Source organism: Vicia villosa, unplaced genomic scaffold, assembly GCF_029867415.1.
Source record: "Vicia villosa cultivar HV-30 ecotype Madison, WI unplaced genomic scaffold, Vvil1.0 ctg.001995F_1_1, whole genome shotgun sequence".
NCBI classification, from domain to species: Eukaryota; Viridiplantae; Streptophyta; class Magnoliopsida; order Fabales; family Fabaceae; genus Vicia; species Vicia villosa.
This window is the reverse complement of record NW_026705805.1, coordinates 14,840-34,596: the sequence shown is the minus strand read 5'-3', so window position 1 is coordinate 34,596 and position 19,757 is coordinate 14,840. Positions and strand designations below refer to the sequence as shown.

At 33.9% G+C, this 19,757-nt stretch overlaps 2 protein-coding genes across 2 annotated transcripts; one reads left to right on the top strand and one right to left on the bottom strand.

Annotated features, from left to right (window-relative positions):
* Positions 1 to 947: 947 nt before the first annotated feature.
* LOC131637437 (uncharacterized) lies at positions 948 to 5,526 on the bottom strand. Its single transcript, XM_058908023.1, has 4 exons — positions 5,315 to 5,526; positions 4,933 to 5,003; positions 4,528 to 4,703; positions 948 to 953 (listed from the first exon to the last, which is right to left on the bottom strand). The coding sequence occupies exons 1-4, from the start codon at positions 5,485 to 5,487 to the stop codon at positions 948 to 950; spliced, it is 426 nt and encodes a 141-aa protein (XP_058764006.1). The 5' UTR covers positions 5,488 to 5,526.
* Positions 5,527 to 16,189: 10,663 nt separating this feature from the next.
* On the top strand, positions 16,190 to 17,629 carry LOC131637434 (uncharacterized). The gene has a single exon (XM_058908020.1). It carries the CDS (start codon positions 16,190 to 16,192, stop codon positions 17,627 to 17,629), a length of 1,440 nt encoding a protein of 479 aa, XP_058764003.1.
* Positions 17,630 to 19,757: the final 2,128 nt, after the last annotated feature.

Sequence of the window (19,757 nt, the reverse complement as noted above, 5' to 3'; positions counted from 1 at the left end):
ATATAATTGCCGAGGATCCTTGTCCCAGTTACATGATGTTGCATAATCCAAATCTGCCATATCAACACAAGATCTTAAAAATTCTCTCATATTTTTGATAAAAAATGTACCAAATATTACTAATGCTAGCATATAATCCTTACCAATCTGTATTGTTTTTATAGGGGCGGCTTCATGAATTGAACTTAAACAACTTTTGCTGAGAATAATTACTAATTTGATTGCCAACCTTAAGATACTATTCTATTAATTAATTGGTAAATAATATTCCTTACCAGAAAAAGAGATACCTAAAATTCTTGCTTATGAATATATATAAATTGCTTCACATTTTAATTATTCTCATACTAAATATTTTGTTCAGTTGAATATTGGTGACTATCGCAAAACGGGTCCGTCCCGGAGAAAAAATCTATTTTACCCGCACTTTTATGCAGGTAGGGTAAGGTTTTAAGTCCGCTTCCTTTAATGTGTCCGCCTCGCTCTGCCCCGTTTTTTGCGGGCTTTTGTAGGCATTAGCTTTTTCATACAATTTTACTATTTTTTTAGGTCTAAAAGGTTCAATGTCCACATATTTTTTCCGCCCTCAATTTTTTTTCGGGACGGGACAAGGTTATAGACCCGCACAATTAAATATGTCTGTCCGTCACGTTTTTTCGCGAACTTTTGTAAGACGGATCTAAACGGGACGGACATGCCTGTTAGCCACCCTTGATTACTTTCATTTGGAAAGACTTTTTTTTTTCTTTCTTATTAACCAAAAATTTGTATAAAAATTATCCTTATAATTACTATTGTCTCCTTTCTAGGTAGATAAATAATTCTCCATATTTTTTGTGGCTCACTAACTTCTTTTTTCAGAAGAAAAAAAAAAGACACAGAGATTACAAAAGTTACTATTTCTAATCATACAACAACTTGTAAATTCTTGTCTTCCATGGCTTACATCACGCCTGCATCAAATACACCCAAAATTGTATAAAGCATGTATTTTAAAACAGTGCTTTTTTTCATCAATTTGGTTCAACATTTTTATTTTTATATTGTAAAGATAGAACAAAGTAATGATATTATTCTATTATTCTTGTCGGTTAATTTTGATAGTATATGTTTGTGTGACGTGTGTATATCTATATCTATATGAAAAGGTGAAAGTAAAGTATAGATTGATATGAATGCTTCATATTTTGGTCAGTCTTTAAACAAAGAAAGTGCATATAGGTTCAAGAGTGGTCATGCTCATCAACAAAGGCTGGTTAATTTCTGCAAGAAAGTGGTTGATTTTTTTATTAGGTAGTACATGTCTCAAAAGTTTGAGTTTGAATGGATTGAAATGCCATATCATATTTATGATCTGCATTTATGTACTTTCACATATAGATTATATGTATATTTTTTAGTTATTTTGTGTGTGTGGATGTATATTTTTTTAGCTTGAATTATTTAGAATAAAATTATGTTCACCTTCATGGTAAAAAAAAAATTAATTATTTAAAAAAAGTAATCAAGGGCCTAATGGAAAATAGAAACTGAGATTTTTGAATTTGATTCTTGGAATTTTTAACTAATGTAGAGAGTGAATGGGAAGCACTGAGTTCAACTTCAATATATTTCTTTGTTGAACAAACCAATTTTCAAACTTATAATAAATAATTTATAATTTATAAATTTATATGATTAAAATAAATGTTTTTGAAACATTTTTGTGTTTATATTATTTTTTATTAATTTATTTTGTTATTATTTTTTGTTGTTGTAAATTTTATATTTATTATTTTAATTGGATAAAATATTAATTAAAAATAATTTATATATAATTTAACATATCAACTAGTTAACTCAACTGTTGATTTCATTAAATATTTAAAATTTAATCAATTTTCTTATCATTTATGAGCTAAAAGTTAATTTTGTTGGATATTGGACTAACTTTCTATGTGAAGAAAAATTCAACTATTTTAGTATATTATATCTCAATTAAAAAGAATAGTCTTATTAAAATTATAAGAAGAATACTTGTGGATGAAAAAAAAACCTTAAATAAGAGAAAGGAATAGTGAAAGCAAAGCATGTAAATCACTATCAAAAGTTGACTGTTGGATGAGACTCTCTTTGGAAAGCAAGTTTGCAACATCTGATTTTCTTAATATATTTACACCATTCTTATGACTTGAATGGTAAACATCAATCTCCTTTTATAAATAAGAATGATAATTTAACCCATTTTTAAATGGTATTCGCCAAAATATTTATAATAGATAGGATAAAACTCGCAAAATAAATATGAATATGGTCATGAATAATTATTTATGAGGATACGAATATAATTTTAGTACATGTTTTGCCTTATATCCGTACTATATATATTTACGTATTTTTTATTTTTTAAATATATACACATGTATATTTATTAATGTTATTAAATAAATTATTATTAAATTTATACGCATTTTAATTTAAATATTTTTTATTTCTTAATTAAATAATAACATTTTTGAATTTTTTAATGTTACTAAAAAATTAAAACAACATGACAAATTATAATTAATTGATAATTTTTTATTAAAAATATGGATAAACGAGTATGCGTATAGATACTTAGCAATCTATGGGGTATGGACGCAAATGTTTGTGCTCACGCGGACATGGACTTAGGTATGAGAATTTTTTTTTTAAACAACGGATATAGAAACAAGTACTATAGTATCATGCTCAAACTTGTCCATTGACATTCCTATTTATAAGTGTCTTTGATATTGATTAATCTAGCAATTATTTAGACTTTCTTTTTTTTATATGCACTACTAAGGATGGCAATTTAATTCATCCCCAGTAGACACTCTAAAATTATCCACAACGGATAGTGTAAAAACCAACAAAATAGATACGAACATGAGCACAGACAACTACACACAAAAATAAGCGGGAATGAGTGCGGGTACGTGTACCTTAGTTCCCATTCCGCTCCATACCAGCACTATATGTATTTATATATTTTTATTTTTATTATTAAATGCACATGTATTGTTTATCAATTTTATTAAATACATCATCATTAAATTTGTATGCATTTTAATGCAAGTGTTTGCTTATTTCTTAACTCAATAATAAACTTCCAGACATTTTTATATAATTGTTGTTATAAACATAAAATGATATGATAAATTATAATTGATCGATAATTTTATATTAGAAATGCTGATAAACATGTATGAGTATGAGTACTTAATTGTCCATAAGGTAAATGTACAGGTATAAATGTTGGTGTCCACACAGATATATGGATTCGGATACGAAGATTTTTTCAAATTGCAGAAAAGGATTCATGTGCTATAGTATCCTACTCATACCCTACCCATTACCATCTCAATGCAATACTTATTATTATTAATTTGTGTGCAACTGGAGAAAATACTCTCTTAATGAACAATAAAACTCTCACTCAAAATTTTTAACAATGATTTTTAATAAATGGACGACAAATATTTGTTTAAGGACAGTGAATATCCTTAATAAACACGCTTAATTATCCCTTCGGTTTTGGCAAAAACCGAAGTAAATGTTTAAGCTCAAAGATTTCATTATCTTGAGCTAATGTTTTCACGACAAATGCTTTCACTAAAAAAGAGAACAAGATATATAGTGGTGGATGTAGATAATTTTTTGTGAATTGACGTTTTGACAATATCTTGAGTATTGTTCCTTTGTGAATATAGGGTATAGATTTGTTGTTCTAGCTGTGTAACAAAACCCCTCGGTTATGTTAAAAAATTGAGGGGAAAAGTATTATCTTTTTTAATTAATAAAATAAAATAAGAAAACCCGTTAGTTTTAGGAAAAAAAAAACTAAGTTAATAAGTTTAAAGCAAAAAATGGTGAATGATAAAAAATTGAAAGTAACATGTCATGGTTTTCATTTCAATTTTTTATCAGTCACCATTTTTTGTGTCCAATTTACACCATGTTTAAGAATAAATTTTTCAAGATTATTTCTTTAGCCACCTCCCTATGGGGGTCACCCCCAACGAAAATCCCAAAATACCCCTGCTTCGGAAATGAACTTCCGAAGCGCTTTTTTTTTTAAAAAAATTTCCATAATTCGGAAGTGCATCTCCGAAAACACCTCATGGGGGGTGTCTTCGGAGATGAACTTCCGAAAACACCTCATGGAGGTGAATTCGGAAATGAACTTCCGAATTATGCAGAAACTGTGTTTTTTTTAATGTTTTTTCTTAAACTGTCTCGCATTTTAATTAAACGCAAACGCCAAATAAAAATAAGCAACAGATAAACTGAAAATACTAAGATGATAAATCCAATCCAAAAACACTGTGCGAAAGATACAATCCGAAATCAAAACAAAACAAAACACATCAAACAAAACAAAAACACGTTATTCTGCCCGACGAGCGTCACAAAATACACATCAAACAAAACAAAAACACGTTATTCTGCCCGACGAGCGAACTCCTCCGAATGAAGATAATTATACCAATCCTCATCCCACTCAGTCTCAAAACCATCAGCGTTGATCATGACTCTCACGCCTGAAGACTGAGCCTGCACGTCCGAGCCATGGACCCCCAGGGGACGAGAAGCAGAACCAGTCAAAACCTTCTTCTTCTCCTTCACCTCCTTCACCTCCTTCACTCCGCGAGAGCACGAGGTTGAAGAACCCTTTCTTCCCTTAGCGCCACCCATTCCTGCGTAAAAATGAAGAAAGAAAGGTCCATGAGACCTCCTTTTATAAAAGAAGAAAGGGGACAAAAACGCTTGGGAAACAGACAAGTCATTAAAGAACAAAGACGTTGGAAACCAGCGACACGCCGTCAAAGAAGTCAGAACGCATGCACACAAACTTCAAAGAAACAGGCACAATAAACAAAGGCGTTAAAAATAAAGTACTTGCAAATTAAAACGGACATTCCCTACCCTCTCTAGCCGACGCAGTCTGGGTCTCCCTACCCTGTCTGATGCGTGCTGGTTGGTTGTCTGACATGTTCCTGTAAACAATTGAAATCGATTAATATGCGAGACAAAATAAAAAACTAAAAAATTTGAACTTCTGATACAATTCGGAAGTTCATTTCCGAAAACTGGGATGGAGGTGTTTTCGGAAATGAACTTCCGAAACATCCCTGCGATGGAGTTTTCTGCAACTTCCATGGCAGACCCCAAAATCAAACATAAAACCAATTCAAAAAGCTTCTAAACAACCTAAATACTACTAACAACCAGTCCATATATCATTTATGCAATTAAAACCCTAAATAACATGCATTTGAATAATGAATCTAACAAATTTAAAACTTACAAATTGAGTGATTTGTGGGCTTTTGAATGTTGTATAGCAATGTGATTGGAGCCTTGATGCAGCCTTGGAAGTGTGTTTGCACAAATTTTCGCCTTTGCTTGTTTTTGATTTGAGTTAGGGTAAATGAATGGGGGAGGGGGAGTGTTTTGATAAATCTGCATAACGCGCAGCATTTCGGAAATGAACTTCCGAAATACTGTTTTCGGAAATGAACTTCCGAAATACGACAATTTTTTCAAGAAAAAAGGCGTTTTCGGAGATGCATCTCCGAAAACACCTTTTTCTTGCATTTTCGGAAATGCATTTCCGAATTCGGGAGTAGTATGGGGTTTTCACCAGAGGTGGACTAGAAGGTAGGGATGTTGACAAAGAAATTTTCATTTTTCAATGTTGTCAACCGTGGAAAGCAATGTTGTTTTCTTTTATTGACAATATAGAAAGGTTATTCCAAAAATACAACACCATTATGTAAGATAGATAGCAAGGGCATAAAAAATATTTTGTTCAAGATAGAAGAACACAGAACATAGAAATTTTTTTCTGTCTTGCAATCCATCTCAGAGAATGATGCATACGAGTTTGAGGTGGCTACATATAAGTTAGGATTAAGGTAAAATATGTTTAACGAGTGCTTTAATAGTAAAATCTGGTTATTTTATCCCTCGATTATTACAGAAATCAAAGGAATAAATCATTTAGTTTATAAATAAAAAATTAAATAAAAAAGAAAAGTTCCACTTATAAAAAAAATAAAAACATAAATTGCATAAGCTGGAATTTGAAACATGTTCTGGATTGTTTTTCCCCTAAATTATATTAAAAATTGAAGGAATATGTGATTTTTATTTTTAAAAAAATAAAACATGGCGCGCCTTGACGTTATATCTCAATTTTTTTTACTGGATGAGGTAAAACTTTTGTCATAAAATGTTGTATTATGTAGTAGTGATTTCTCATCTCATCCAAATATACATCAAATAACAATTTAAAATTTATGGTAATTAATAATATTAGCTTTATTGTCAAAATAACTGTAAATAACATCTATTGATATTAAGATTTTACCAAGATAATTAAAATCAGACTGAAAAATCGAACTAGTGCATCGATTGGTTCAGAGCTTTAAGGTTAAACTGGATTAGAACCCCAGTTGAAGAGGTTATAAATTAATATATACTTTTTGTTTATAACATAAAAATAATAATATATAAGAGTAATTATATTTTTATAGTAGTATATTTTTTTAATTAATAATTCATAATAATTACACTTAATAAGTTCTTAATTTTTTATAGTCTTTTATATTTTAATAGGATTGTCCCAGAAATTTTATTTTAATATAATAATAATAATAATAATAATAATAATAATAATAATAATAATAATAATAATAATAATAATAATAATAATAATAATAATAAAAAAAAATTAATATTCTAATGACTTTATCAATTGTTTGTTCACAACATTGCATTGTCATTTCCTCTTCTCATATATTATATGTTGCACGATATTTTGTTGTATCAGTTTATTATATATTATTATACCAAATATCTTTAATTCATCAAATGAATAGAAAACAACAAAGAAATTGAGAATAATTTTTATTTTGTTATTTCTACGCTAATGTGTATTTGGGTGATTGGAGAAGAAAAAAGAAATTAAATAAAGCGTCAATTCGATTCAAAATGGAATCCTTAATAATATTTTTATAAGTAAAAAACAAAATCCAATCCTAACTCGTTTAAATTGGCGGTTTTTCAATTTTTAAACGGTTTTTGACTTGTTTTCTGCTTAAATTCGAGTACTCTTGCATGACGATTTTTAGGTCCAAATAAACTATTTAAGGTTCTGATTCTCGGTTTGATCGGTCGAAACGGTTGATCTGATTAGGTTTTAATGAACTTTTTATTTCTTCAGTATATAAATCTAAGATATCTTTTATCCATGGCTGAAATTGGTGAAAGTAATATTAATTAGAAAGTAAAATTAAAAAAATAATTGATATTATATTAAAAATTAAAAAAAAACAATTTTATTTTAAAACAATTTTATTTTATAAATAAATCACTAGTTGTTGTGGGACGGGGAGAGAGTGTATCATTCTGAGTGAAACAAGGCTCAAGAGTGTAAATATTCATAAAGGTAAAGAATGGATACATCCTGCAAGCTTTAAATGAACCATCTCATCAAAATGAAATAGAGTAGGGTCAATACTTTTTTTTTGATAAGCGAGTAGGGTCAATACTATTTTCACTCTTTTTTCTCTGCAATAATTCCTTTCTTTGTTACACTAAGGCGCAGGTCTGTTGTTCTTTTATGACAAAAAAGGTCAAAACAAATGGAAAAATAATGAGTTAAAACTCATGTGTTTCAAACTTTAGGTACATCATGTCAAACAAAATAATTATTTTTCTTACCGTGATATATGACATCATGCAAATATAATATTAGTAAATATAAAGTAATTAACTCAATCTTATTTTTCTTCTTTGCGTTAAATTCACTTCATAATGTAATCATAATCATAATACTTTTGCATGACCATGACTAAGTCATATTGGTGACCCACTTGTAGAATAAAGATATAATATAATATTTTCTTAATTAGATATCTCTTCTGGAAGAAAAATAACGAAAATTTTATAAAAATAACCATTTTTTCAATTTTATTTTTATAATAATAATAATAATAATAATAATCATCACCATTTTCATTTATTTTTTAGAGAAACCCACTTTTAAATAAAAAATAAGAGCTAAAAGATGTTGTCAATTGAATTGGCGATTACATGTAGTTTAATCAATCTAATCAGCGTCTGTATGTATTTCATAAGACGTGTCGTCAATTCAATTGGCGCCTCCATTTAAAAAATAAGATGGGTCACCACTTAGATCTTGTACACTGTCGCCAATTCGATTGACAACACCTTTCATGCAGTCGTCAATTAGATTGACTACACCACATACAGTCGCCAATTTAATTGGCGACACCTTTTAGTTCTTTTTGCTGTTTGAAAGTGGGTTACTTTGGGAAATAGGTGAAAATGATGGTTACTATGAAAATAAAATTGAAAAAGATGGTTATTTGCATAAAATTCTCAAGGCTAAATAATAATTTTGGTCCCCCTATTTTATTTGATTCACGAAATTAGTCCCCCATTTTAAATTCAAATAGCTTTAGTCTCTCTCTCACATGTTTTTCATAGAAAATAGATGAGATTTTTCATTTTTTAATTTATATTTTTATCTACAAAGTTCAATAATAGGTTTATATATGATGATTTGTCATGTTTTACAAGTAATTTGTCATTTAAAAAGTGAAGACATAGTTAATTTTAAGTGTAAAAGAATGAGAGAGGGGGCAAAACTGTCTAAATCTAAAATAGGGGAACCAAAACTGTTTAAATTTAAAATAAGGGCACCAATTTCGTGAATTAGAGAAAATAGAGGGATCAAAACTGTAATTAAGCCAATTTTCAAAAACAACAATAGCCAATAATCGAGTGATTATATTCATGGTTAAATAGATTTAGTGAAAATTAAACAATTGTAAACTTTAATTGAAAATTTTTTAATAAAAATTTACTTACATTCCAACAAAATTATAAATCTATCCGGACAAATTTCACTTGAAAAAGAGAAGGTTTCGACTAAATTATAAGAATATAAAAATATCTTGTACTTGATGTTTCGGGCTTGTTAATGACCCATATATATCGGTCAAAATCAATCAAGGTAATAAGGGATGTAAAGTAGACTCTCACTACTACAAAACGCGTAAGCAACAACGCCATGGTCACCATGGTTCTTCACTACACCGTGGTGACAACTCTAAAATAAGGCGCTATCATATTACTTTTTATTTTTAATTAAAAATTAATTGTATATAACAATGCTTGAGCAGTCAACCATGGCAAAACCATCAAGCTTTCATGGGTTTGAACCACAACGCCATCATATATATTATTCCTTTCATGTTAAGACGCGTCTTTTCTTTTTTATTTATTTTTATATAAAAACTTAAAGGGATATGACTACGGTTGGTACGTTCCACCATTTTGATACATTTATAATAAATAAATACCTATCAATACGATTGGTAGACAACCGTTGTGAAATAATTTACCCATATATAAGCGAATTAACTCTCACTTATTGACAGTAGCGTCCTTTCCTTCACAGTGAAACTCTAGCACCATTTTATTCTCTTTTTCTTCGTCATTAGCCGTAAATCTTGTGCTTCATACGTTAAGGTATTCTTCTTCTTACATCTTATTGTTAGATTGTTCCCCATTATCTCATTTGTTGCATGTTGTTTTTGTTGATTAATTGTTCTCATTTTTTCATATTCGTCTTCACTATCTTAACAAAGACCATACTTTGGCTATGGTACATATTGCTTGTGTAGCTATGGAAAAAGTAGAAGAAGCATGAAGCTATGATGGAAACTTCATCCACCTTGTATTTTTTTATAGCTTCACAAACAAGATGTTTTTCATGGTTATTGTAGGACTCAACAAGAACAACACATTTTAGTTAATGAAGAAACAACAGCGGCAACAAACTTCATCTAGTTTGAGATACAATGAGAAGAAATATTAGAAGTATGAAGTTGTTGTGTAGGCTTCTCCCTCCTTATATTTCTTCTTCATTGCTTCACAAACTAGATGAACTTCAGAATTGATTCTTGTTCCACGGTAGTTTCAATAAAAGGTTTGTCCTAGAAATTTATAATATATCTTTTTCATTGCTTACAAATTTATAATATAAGGTTATGTTGTATGTTGTTTGAGTTTATTATATAATATGTAGATGGCTTGTTTTCCATACACCTCACTTAAAATACATTCATTTAAATTGACATAGATACTATAATCTGAAAATTAAATTGTATTTGAAAACCAACTTAAACAAATTATTGTTTTCGAATTGCATGCATCTCATCGTTCATTTGATGTTCTTTTACATATAGATTATGGTATAATGCCTGGCTCCTCAGATGCATCGTTGTCTTAGATTATAGTTAAGTTTCATTAACTACAAGAAATGTAACTATAATAAAAAACAACGATGAATCTAAGGAGTTAGACCAATAAACCACAATATATATGTAAAAGAGCATGAAGTGAACGATGAGACACATGCAATAAAAAAATGGTTTGTTTAAGTTGGTTTTCAAGAGTATCTATGTGTAAGTATCATAACGGTTTATACTTATAATTGTTGTGATAAGGGGCGTGTCCCCTGCCTTTCAATAACGGTTTTTAGACCGTGATAGAAACAACAAACTTACAACCACACCCTACTTAACAATGATATAACCTGTATGATGGTACCTCTTTTCCAACGATTGTGAAAAGAGTTTTCTGTAGTAGTGTCTCATCCCTAGACAACACATAGGAACACTACTCTATTTTCATCAAGATTGTTGATTTTCCTTTAATAGTTGTCTGCGTAACATGCCAAATAGACCAAAGACTATTATAATGGTCATCTATATATATGTGTGTGACTATGAGTCACACCTATATAGCTTTCACTTACACTTGCAAATTTTCACCTCATTCATATATTGACGTGAAGGTTGGTTCAAAATCAACTCTCACTCGAAGCGGCACTAATAATCCCGGTCCATTATTCAGATTCTTCAAGATAATGCTCCACCAATTCTTTCCCGTGTGGATGTGATTCCTCAAGCTTCTATGATGATTCCTCCACCCTTATTTCAAATATCTCATCCACTTACTTCATCCCATTACTAGATTTCGCCTCCACCTCACATTTTGCTAACTCCAATGCAACATCACATTTCTCCTTATCGTGCTTCAGTTTTTCACTTGTTACATGATCTCTAACAACTTCAAAAAATTTCCAACACGCTAAATGTGGGCGTACTCTCATTGAACATTTTAAATCTGCTATAACAACATAACATAAGACTCCTTGGCGTGGAACACATTCAAGAGAAGATTACAATCGAGGTAACAAAAAAGTTAGAGAAATTGCAATGTGGTCACTCTTGAGCTATCCATATGGATTCTCCTATTGACGCAGCTTCATAAACATCAAGATCTCAAGAGTTTTTGTGAAAGTATATCTCTTTCTAGTGTGATCACAATTCGCCTCCATATGCTTCTGGTGATGGAGACTGTAGTTGGATACCTTTTGAAGACCTTTGTCCCAAGATTATCAAGAGTGTAAGGATGTTGAATAATGGATCTAATATGTTGGATGAAATTTTCAAGATGTAAGAAAGGAAAAAGACATACTAGAATTGGGTTTAGTCATCAACTCTCAAAAAATAAAGAGATAACCTCTGAAATAAAATTTGTTCCAGCTACAAGACAAGAGATGTCTCATCCAATGTCACAACATTGTGACAGATCTCATATCAGAGTCAAATTTCAGTCCTTGAAATGTCAGTTTTGTGGTAGAAATGGTCACTCAGAGCAAATCTGTCACAAGCTTCATGGATATCCTAAATATTCATCTCAATCTAGTGCAAGCTCATTGTAGATTAATCCTAATTATATCTGGAGAGCAAGAAATCTTATTACTCATACCTCTCTTAAGGTCTCCTCAAATGAAGATTGGTGTTTTGACAATGGATGCTTCAGGCACATGACAGGAGTAATAAATCTGTTAGAAGATGTGAAACCTCACGCTACTAGCTATGTTACTTTTGGAGATGGTGTAAAGGGTGTAATCAAAGGTATTAGAAGACTAGTGAAGATGTTTTTCATGTTGGCTACATTTGTGGTAAAACATACCTGAGTGTTTAATGTCTTAACTGATATCATGACATGTTTGATATTGTGTTATGCAGACTGCATATGTGTTAAGCTAATATGGGTTCTGTAGTGAATGTCATGACCGATGTCATGACATCCTTGTGTGACAGCAGGAGCTGTTATATCTTATTAATTGTGTTTCCTGATTTCTCTCAATCTACAATTTAGGAAACCTTTTATTGTGTGCTGAATATTTCGTCCAAAAGATTTCGCTGACAGCACATACTGTAACAACCAGATGGCGTGTAAATTAGGTTAACTTGGTTAACCCTAATGTGTTTCTAAAAAAAGCCCAAGGCCCAAGAGCTGCATATAAAAAGTCTGCAATCCTAATTTGGAACGCAGAGAGAAAAATTGTTAATTGTGAAGAACCATAGTTTTGTAGTTGTCTCTTGTACTCCAAGCAATTGTCTTTGATGATTGCGTTGGAATAGGTTGTGTTTGTTAATTGTCACTCTAAGCTTTTAAGCACGAGTGTGTGTCTCTTGATTGAAGCTTTTAAGTAGATCAAGGTGTGTTTTTGAAGTGTGTCTTCTCTCTAAATTTGTTTAATGTGTATTTGCAATCACTGCTGTGATTGAGGGGGAGTGAGTGGAGATACTCAGGTCTAGGAATAGATTTGAATTACATTGGGTAGGTTTTAAGTGAGGAGTTGTAAACGGGGGAGTTTAACTCCGAATTAATTCATCTTATATTGGATTCCCTCCCTGGCTTGGTAGCCCCCAGAGTAGGTTGTTTGAACCGAACTGGGTAAACAATTTTGTGTGTTCTTTATTATTTTTATGCGTTTCTGTTTTAACGTTTTGTGTTATGTAATTGTGGATGTCATAACATCCATTAAGACATCCAGCGTGAGTTACTAGAATTTTCAATTGGCATCAGAGCAGGCACCCTGCCTGTTTACGTCTGGGTGAGATCTAGGGACAACAAAATTCTTATACTACAGAGAAGGAACTGTTAGTATTTGGGAATAGACCACCCATCTTGGATGGCTCTAACTATGACTACTGAAAACCTCGTATGGTAGCAGTCATAAAGTCTGTGGACAGCAAGGCCTAGAGAGCTGTGGAAAGCGGATGGAAAAATCCTGAGAAGGTTGTGGAAGATGGAACCACTGTTCTATTTCCTGAAGCACAATGGAACAAAATTGAAGAAGAGCTACCTTTGGGAAATTCCAAGGCCCTAAGTGCCTTGTTTAATGGAATAGACAAGAACATATTCAGGCTTGTGCAACACTGTGAACTAGCTAAAGAAGCTTGGGATATTCTCAAAACAGCACATGAAGGCACATCCAAGGTAAAGATGTCGAGACTTTAAATGCTTACCACTAAGTTTGAAAATCTCAAGATGAAAGAGGATGAAACCATTTATGAATTCTATATGAATGCCCTTGAGATTTCAAATAACTCAGGAGCCTTAGGAGAAAAAATGTTTGAAGAAAAATTGGTAAGAAAGATCCTCAGATCACTGCCTAAGAGATCTGATATGAAGGTGACGGCCATAGAGGAAGCCCAAGACATCAGCAACATGAAGCTGGACGAACTCATTGGCTCTCTACAAACCTTTGAGTTGAGTATCTGTGAGCCTGTTGAAAAGAAGAACAAAAGCATAACTTTTGTTTCCAACACAGATGATAATTCAAGAGAAAGCAATGGTGGAAGTGATGAAAATCTATCAGAAGCCATAGCCATGCTTGGAGAACAATTCAACAGACTTATTAAAAGGGTTGATCAGAAGTCCAGACCTAATGTCAAGAACACTTCCAATGACATCAACAATACCTATGATCCAAGCAGAAGACTCAAAGCTGAAGAGAGGCCCAATCATGGGAAAGGGGTTCAGTGTCATGGATGTGAAGGATTTGGACACATTAGAGCTGAATGTCCTACCTACCACAAGGAGCAAAAGAAAGGACTGTCGGTCACTTGGTCTGATGAAGACTCCGATTCTGAAGAAGAAACTGCAAGACATGTCACAATTCCAACAAGAGTCTATGCATCTGATGATGATTCCAGTGATGATGAGCTAACATTTGATGAACTTGCTGCCTCATGCAAGAAGTTGTGTGTCAAGAATGCTGAAGTGTGCAAACAAGTGGAGAAGCAAGAGATAATCATAAGAAAGTTAGAAACTGATAAGAATAGACTCTTGCAACCATAGACTCTCTCAGTAGTGAAGTAAGCATGTTGAACTACAAACTTGATCAAATGACCAAGTCCTTCAAAATGCTGAATAATGGAACTGATACTCTAGAGGAAATTCTGGAGTCTGGACAAAGAACGGGAGATATGTCCGGGGTAGGATTTGTGGCTAAAGAGGAATTCACCTTTGGGTTCAGGAGAGCAAAGCCCAAAACTTGCGTGACTAACCAGATGTCAGCTCCAATGTCAGAACATCAAGGAAACAGAAGAAGGAGCCATTCAAAGAAGAAATTCCAAAAATGGAGGTGTCATCACTGTGGAAGATTTGGTCACATAAAGCCATTCTGTTTCAGACTATTTGGATATCCAAATCAAATTCATCAAGCCAAACCTGAATATGATACCTGTAACAGAAAGCAACGGTGGGTGGCTAAGAATGTTGCTCTAGTAGCATACACTTCTCTAAGAATGCCTGCCAAAGAAGATTGGTACCTTGACAGTGGTTGCTCAAATCATATGACTGGGAGAAAGAACTCACTAGCATACCTCAAACTTGAGGGAACCAACTATGTGACTCTTGGTGATGGAGAAATAAGAGAAGTCAAAGATGTTGTCAAGACAGAAGGTCAGGGTGTTCCTAATCTAAATAATGTCTTACTTGTACAAGGACTGGCTGGAAATCTTATAAGCATCAGCCAGCTATGTGATGAAGGATTCAATGTCAGGTTCACTAAAGAGGAGTGTATTGTCACTAATGAAGCAAATTAAGAAGTCATGAAGGGATTTAGGTCTAAAGATAATTGCTACCTATGGAAGCCTAACACCCCAAACTACCCCTCAGACTACTCCATGATCAGAGAGGAAATAAAAGTTGACTGCCAAGAATCTGATTAATCTGAAGAATCTGATGAAGAATCATATGTTGGAGAGCTCACCATAAGTGAACTAGCTGCTGGTTTTACTGAGTCCTGTCTAATGAATGAGAAACTGTGTGCAAAAGTAAGGGAGTACAAAAGTATCAATAGATTCCTGCTAGAAGAAAGAGTAAGCCTTATGATAGACATTACTTATTGGGAAAGAAAACTAGATAAGTCAAATGTGAGCAATGATTCTAAAAGTCTATCTGAAACTAATGTCACAGAGAATATTTTAACAACATCTGAAGACATAATGAAGGTAAAGGGTATGTTAGGTATTTGTAACCAAAACATATTATAGCAATTAACCTATATGGGGGATACTTTTTGGGCTTTTTAAATATCCACAATTTGAAACTTCCATCACTCAGTATGCATATAAAGCTTCGTCGCTCTCCTATTATTCTATAAACGGCAAACATCCCTGTTGGTCCTTCTCGCTACTTATTCAGGTTGAACTGCTCAGATTCTTCTCACAAGCGTGACACAAGTTCTGTCTCAAAGAGTTTCAGAATGTCTCAGCAATCGTATGATGCATCTCCCGTATCTGACTCGGCAACACCAGATGAGTCCTCTAACCCTAATAGGAGTCTGGAGGTTGTACCTTTAAGGACGATTAGCAATGACGATGTAAAGGCCACAAAGCCTAAAACAGCACATGCAAAACGGCCCAAGGAGGGTATTCGTAACAAGGGCGCCAAACCTTCTGCATCTAATACCATAGAGGAACTTACTAAAGAAGGAACCAGATATGTCGATAAAGCAATTACCAGAATTGTTACACGCATTCTGAAGGGAAATCATCAAGTGCCTGGGATATCTGTCCCTCTTCAAACCATAATGCCCGATCCCCTCAAGAACACCAGTAAGGCTGAAGTTGCTCACACATCTGGTTGTGACCCAGCTGAAGAGGAGATCATTAAGAATGGATAATGAGGTGCTGAGAATACCAATGTTACTGAGGATGTCAATGACATCGAAGAGAATAAGCACACTAAGGTCAATACTGAAACAGGTACCAATATGGTAGACTTAGATGAGCATTCTGACGACGAGTTGCTTGCCTCATTGAATCCTAGTGTAGCCAACAGGCTGATGACTAGAAGAAAAGGCAAAGTTATTTCCCAAAGTTCCCCTGAAAAGAATGCAGAAGCTAAGAGCACTGTCAAATACTCTATCAAGAAGAAGAGTACTTCTGCTGGTCCTATCAAGAGCAGAGTTGTGGCTAAGAGTGTAGGGGTTTGTCCCTCAAAGTCCTGGAGCAAGGTTGTTCCAAAGAAAAGAAAGGAGAGGGAAATTGTTGAATCTGAGTCTGATGTTGAAGGGGATGTCCCTAACATTCCATCAAGGAAGACGCCTACAACTAGCAAGCTTGCTGCAAGTATTCCTGAAATACCTATTGATAATGTGTCATTCCACTATGCCTCCAGTTCCAGCAGGTGGAAATATGTGCTCCAAAAGAGACTAGCTGTTGAAAGGGAGTTGGCTCCAAATGCTCTTGAGAACAAGGAAATCTTAGAGCTAATTCAGGAAGCTGGACTATTAAAAACTGTGTGCAACCTTCCCAAATGTTATGAGAGGCTGGTCAAAGAATTTGTGGTGAACCTAACTGAATATTGTGGAAATATCAAGAGTGTGGACTTCATAAAAGTGTTTGTGAGAGGTAAGTGTGTTTCGTTCTCTCCTTCTGTGATTAATAACTTCTTGGCAAGAACAAATCAAGCTCAACCTGAGCTTGAAGTGACAGACAACAAGGTTTGTCAAGTGATCACAACCAAGAAGATAAAAAGATGGCCCTTAAAAGAGAAACTAACTGCAAGTAAGCTGAGCATCAAGTATGCAATGCTTCACAAGATAGGAGTAGCTAATTGGGTACCAACGAATCACAAGTCCACTATTTCAACTGTTCTTGGAAGATTTCTGTATGCTGTAGGAACAAAGGCAAAGTTTGACTATAGAACATATATTTTCGACCAAACTGTGAAGCATGCTGGAAACTTCAGTGTTAAGGGTCCAATTGCCTTTCCATCCCTCCTGTGTGGCATAATTCTGACTCAGTATCCCAACATTCTCAATGAACATGATGTAGTATGCAAAAGAGAAAGCCCCTTGGCTTTCCACTATAAATTGTTTCAGGGTACGCATGTTCCATACATTGTCATGACATCGGCTGAAACATCAAAGTCTGGAGCATCAACCATCAAAGCAGAAGTCATAACAATGTTAAAAGAGACATGCAAAGAGCTGGAAGCTAGGAAGATATCCCTTGAAAAGATGATAAGCACTCTGGAAATGGATGAGAATGAGGAATTTGCAGATGCTGTAGAGATGGCAGATGAAGATGAACAAGAGAAGGAAGTAGAACCTGAAGAAGATATGGAAGAAGAGGGTACCAGTCCTACTGATGGCTCTGAGAAAAGAAGTTATGCAAACACTTCAAGTGGGTCTGACTCTGGGCAGTAAATGAAGCTAGAGTTCTGTTTGTTTCTTTTGTTTTTTTGTTTTGTTTTGCTTTCTTTCGTTTAGTTTTGTTTTCATTTTATTCGATTCAGTTCTGTTTAAGTTTTGTTTGAACCTATTTGAATTTTGGGGAGAAGACAATAGTTTGCTTTGGCAACTTTTGTGGCCAAACAGGGGGAGAAGTAGTAATGTCACCCCAGCACAACAAGTATGGTGGTTGTGTGATCAACAAATCTGATGTGCTTATTTCTGTGTTGATCTGTTTGTGCTTGTGCTGCTCTTGTGGTGTGGTTGGTTTTGATTTGTTTGAGCACTGTGTGCATACTGGTGGTGTATGTTGTCTGTACTGTATTAGCTCTTTTTGTGTTTGCTTTGTTTCTGCTGCAAGTGTTTCTCTAATATGGTGTGACAGGTTGTTTTAGCCAAAAATTTGCCAAAGGGGGAGATTGAAGATGTTTTTCATGTTGGCTGTATTTGTGGTAAAACATACCTGAGTGTTTAATGTCTTGACTGATGTCATGACATGTTTGATATTGTGTTATGCAGGCTGCATATGTGTTGAGTTAATACAGGTTCTGTAGTGAATGTCATGACCGATGTCATGACATCCTTGTGTGACAGCAGGAGCTGTTATATCTTATTAATTGTGTTTCCTGATTTCTCTCAATATACAATTTAGGAAACCTTTTATTGTGTGCTGAATATTTCGTCCAAAAGATTTCGCTGACAGCACATACTTTAACAACCAGATGGCATGTAAATTGTTAGACGCTGGCCTAAAGATCTAGAGGGGGGGTGAATAGATCTCATTAAGTTTTTACGGATTTTTCTACTGACTCGAGCGAAAGCGGTTCTGAATCGACTTGCGTCTATTCCGGACCGCTATTGCAAAGGTCGTATGTGTTTCAAAACCAAAAAGTAAGTGGAATTGATGGTGAAGTAATATGATGGCTAACCAATACGTTTAACAACTGAAAACCAATGAACTTCTAGATTGACAACTTTGATTTGCAATGCAGTAAGATTGGATTAAGCAAAAACACAAACACTTGGTGATACGTTCAAATTGATAGTGATTCAAGTTGTGGTGAATTGTGATGTTTGTGCAGAACTTTAATTCACAATTTTAACACTTGAATCGTTAATCAATTTTGCACTTATAACCAATTATGAACAGAAAGTAAAAGAGAAAGTAAAAGCGACAAGAACACGATATTTGTTTAGGCAGTTCGTCGATCGTCCTCGCTACGACTACGTCTGCCCCCAATTCCAAATTGAAATGGGGTAATCTTTCATTAATGTTGAAAGTAGTATATACAAAGAAGATAACAAAGCGATAAACGATAAACCAATTATGTCGATCCTTTGAATCTTCTTCCCCCTTAATCTTGAGCCAGATCAAGGTTATCCAAGAGCTTCACTTTGATTCCCTTCTGCAGTGTCTTGATTCCTTGAACTCCCCGTTCCTCAATCGTTACACTCAGCCGAATCCTCAATGAACGCCTCTTGATAAAAACCCCCAAGAACCACCCGTCGTGGAGGACAAAACCCGCAGATTTTATTCACCAACAAACCCCACAAACCTTCACCCACTAGGAATCTTCAATTCCGTTCCATGGACGTTATCGAACTCATCACTAACCCGCAACGCAAGAATGATTATGTGTAATTGTGTTGGAGATGATGAAGAACGAAGATGAGAAGCATTTGTGTATCTTTCAGTCGTTGGTGTTACTTGAATAATTACCCTTGCACAATATATATGATTGCATAACAGTTAGAACCAAGAAAAACTGATTTTTGAACTTTCTTGATCAGTTAGGTCGACCACTTGTAGTGCTTAGGTCGACCTAACAGAGCTTGCAGAATTTTGCTCCCAGTTAGGTCGACCTGTTGAAGGAGTAGGTCGACCAGAATCCTCTTCTGATGCATTCTGGGGACATTTTCACAGATTAGGTCGACCTAGTTGATGTGTAGGTCGACCTAACAGGCTGGTATGTAGAATTCATCAATTTAGGTCGACCTAAATGATGTGTGAGTCGACCTAGCAGGGATATATGAATTTTTCTCCATTTTAGGTCGACTTGGGTTGATGGTAGGTCGACCTAACTGCTGTTTTTCTGCATTCTTC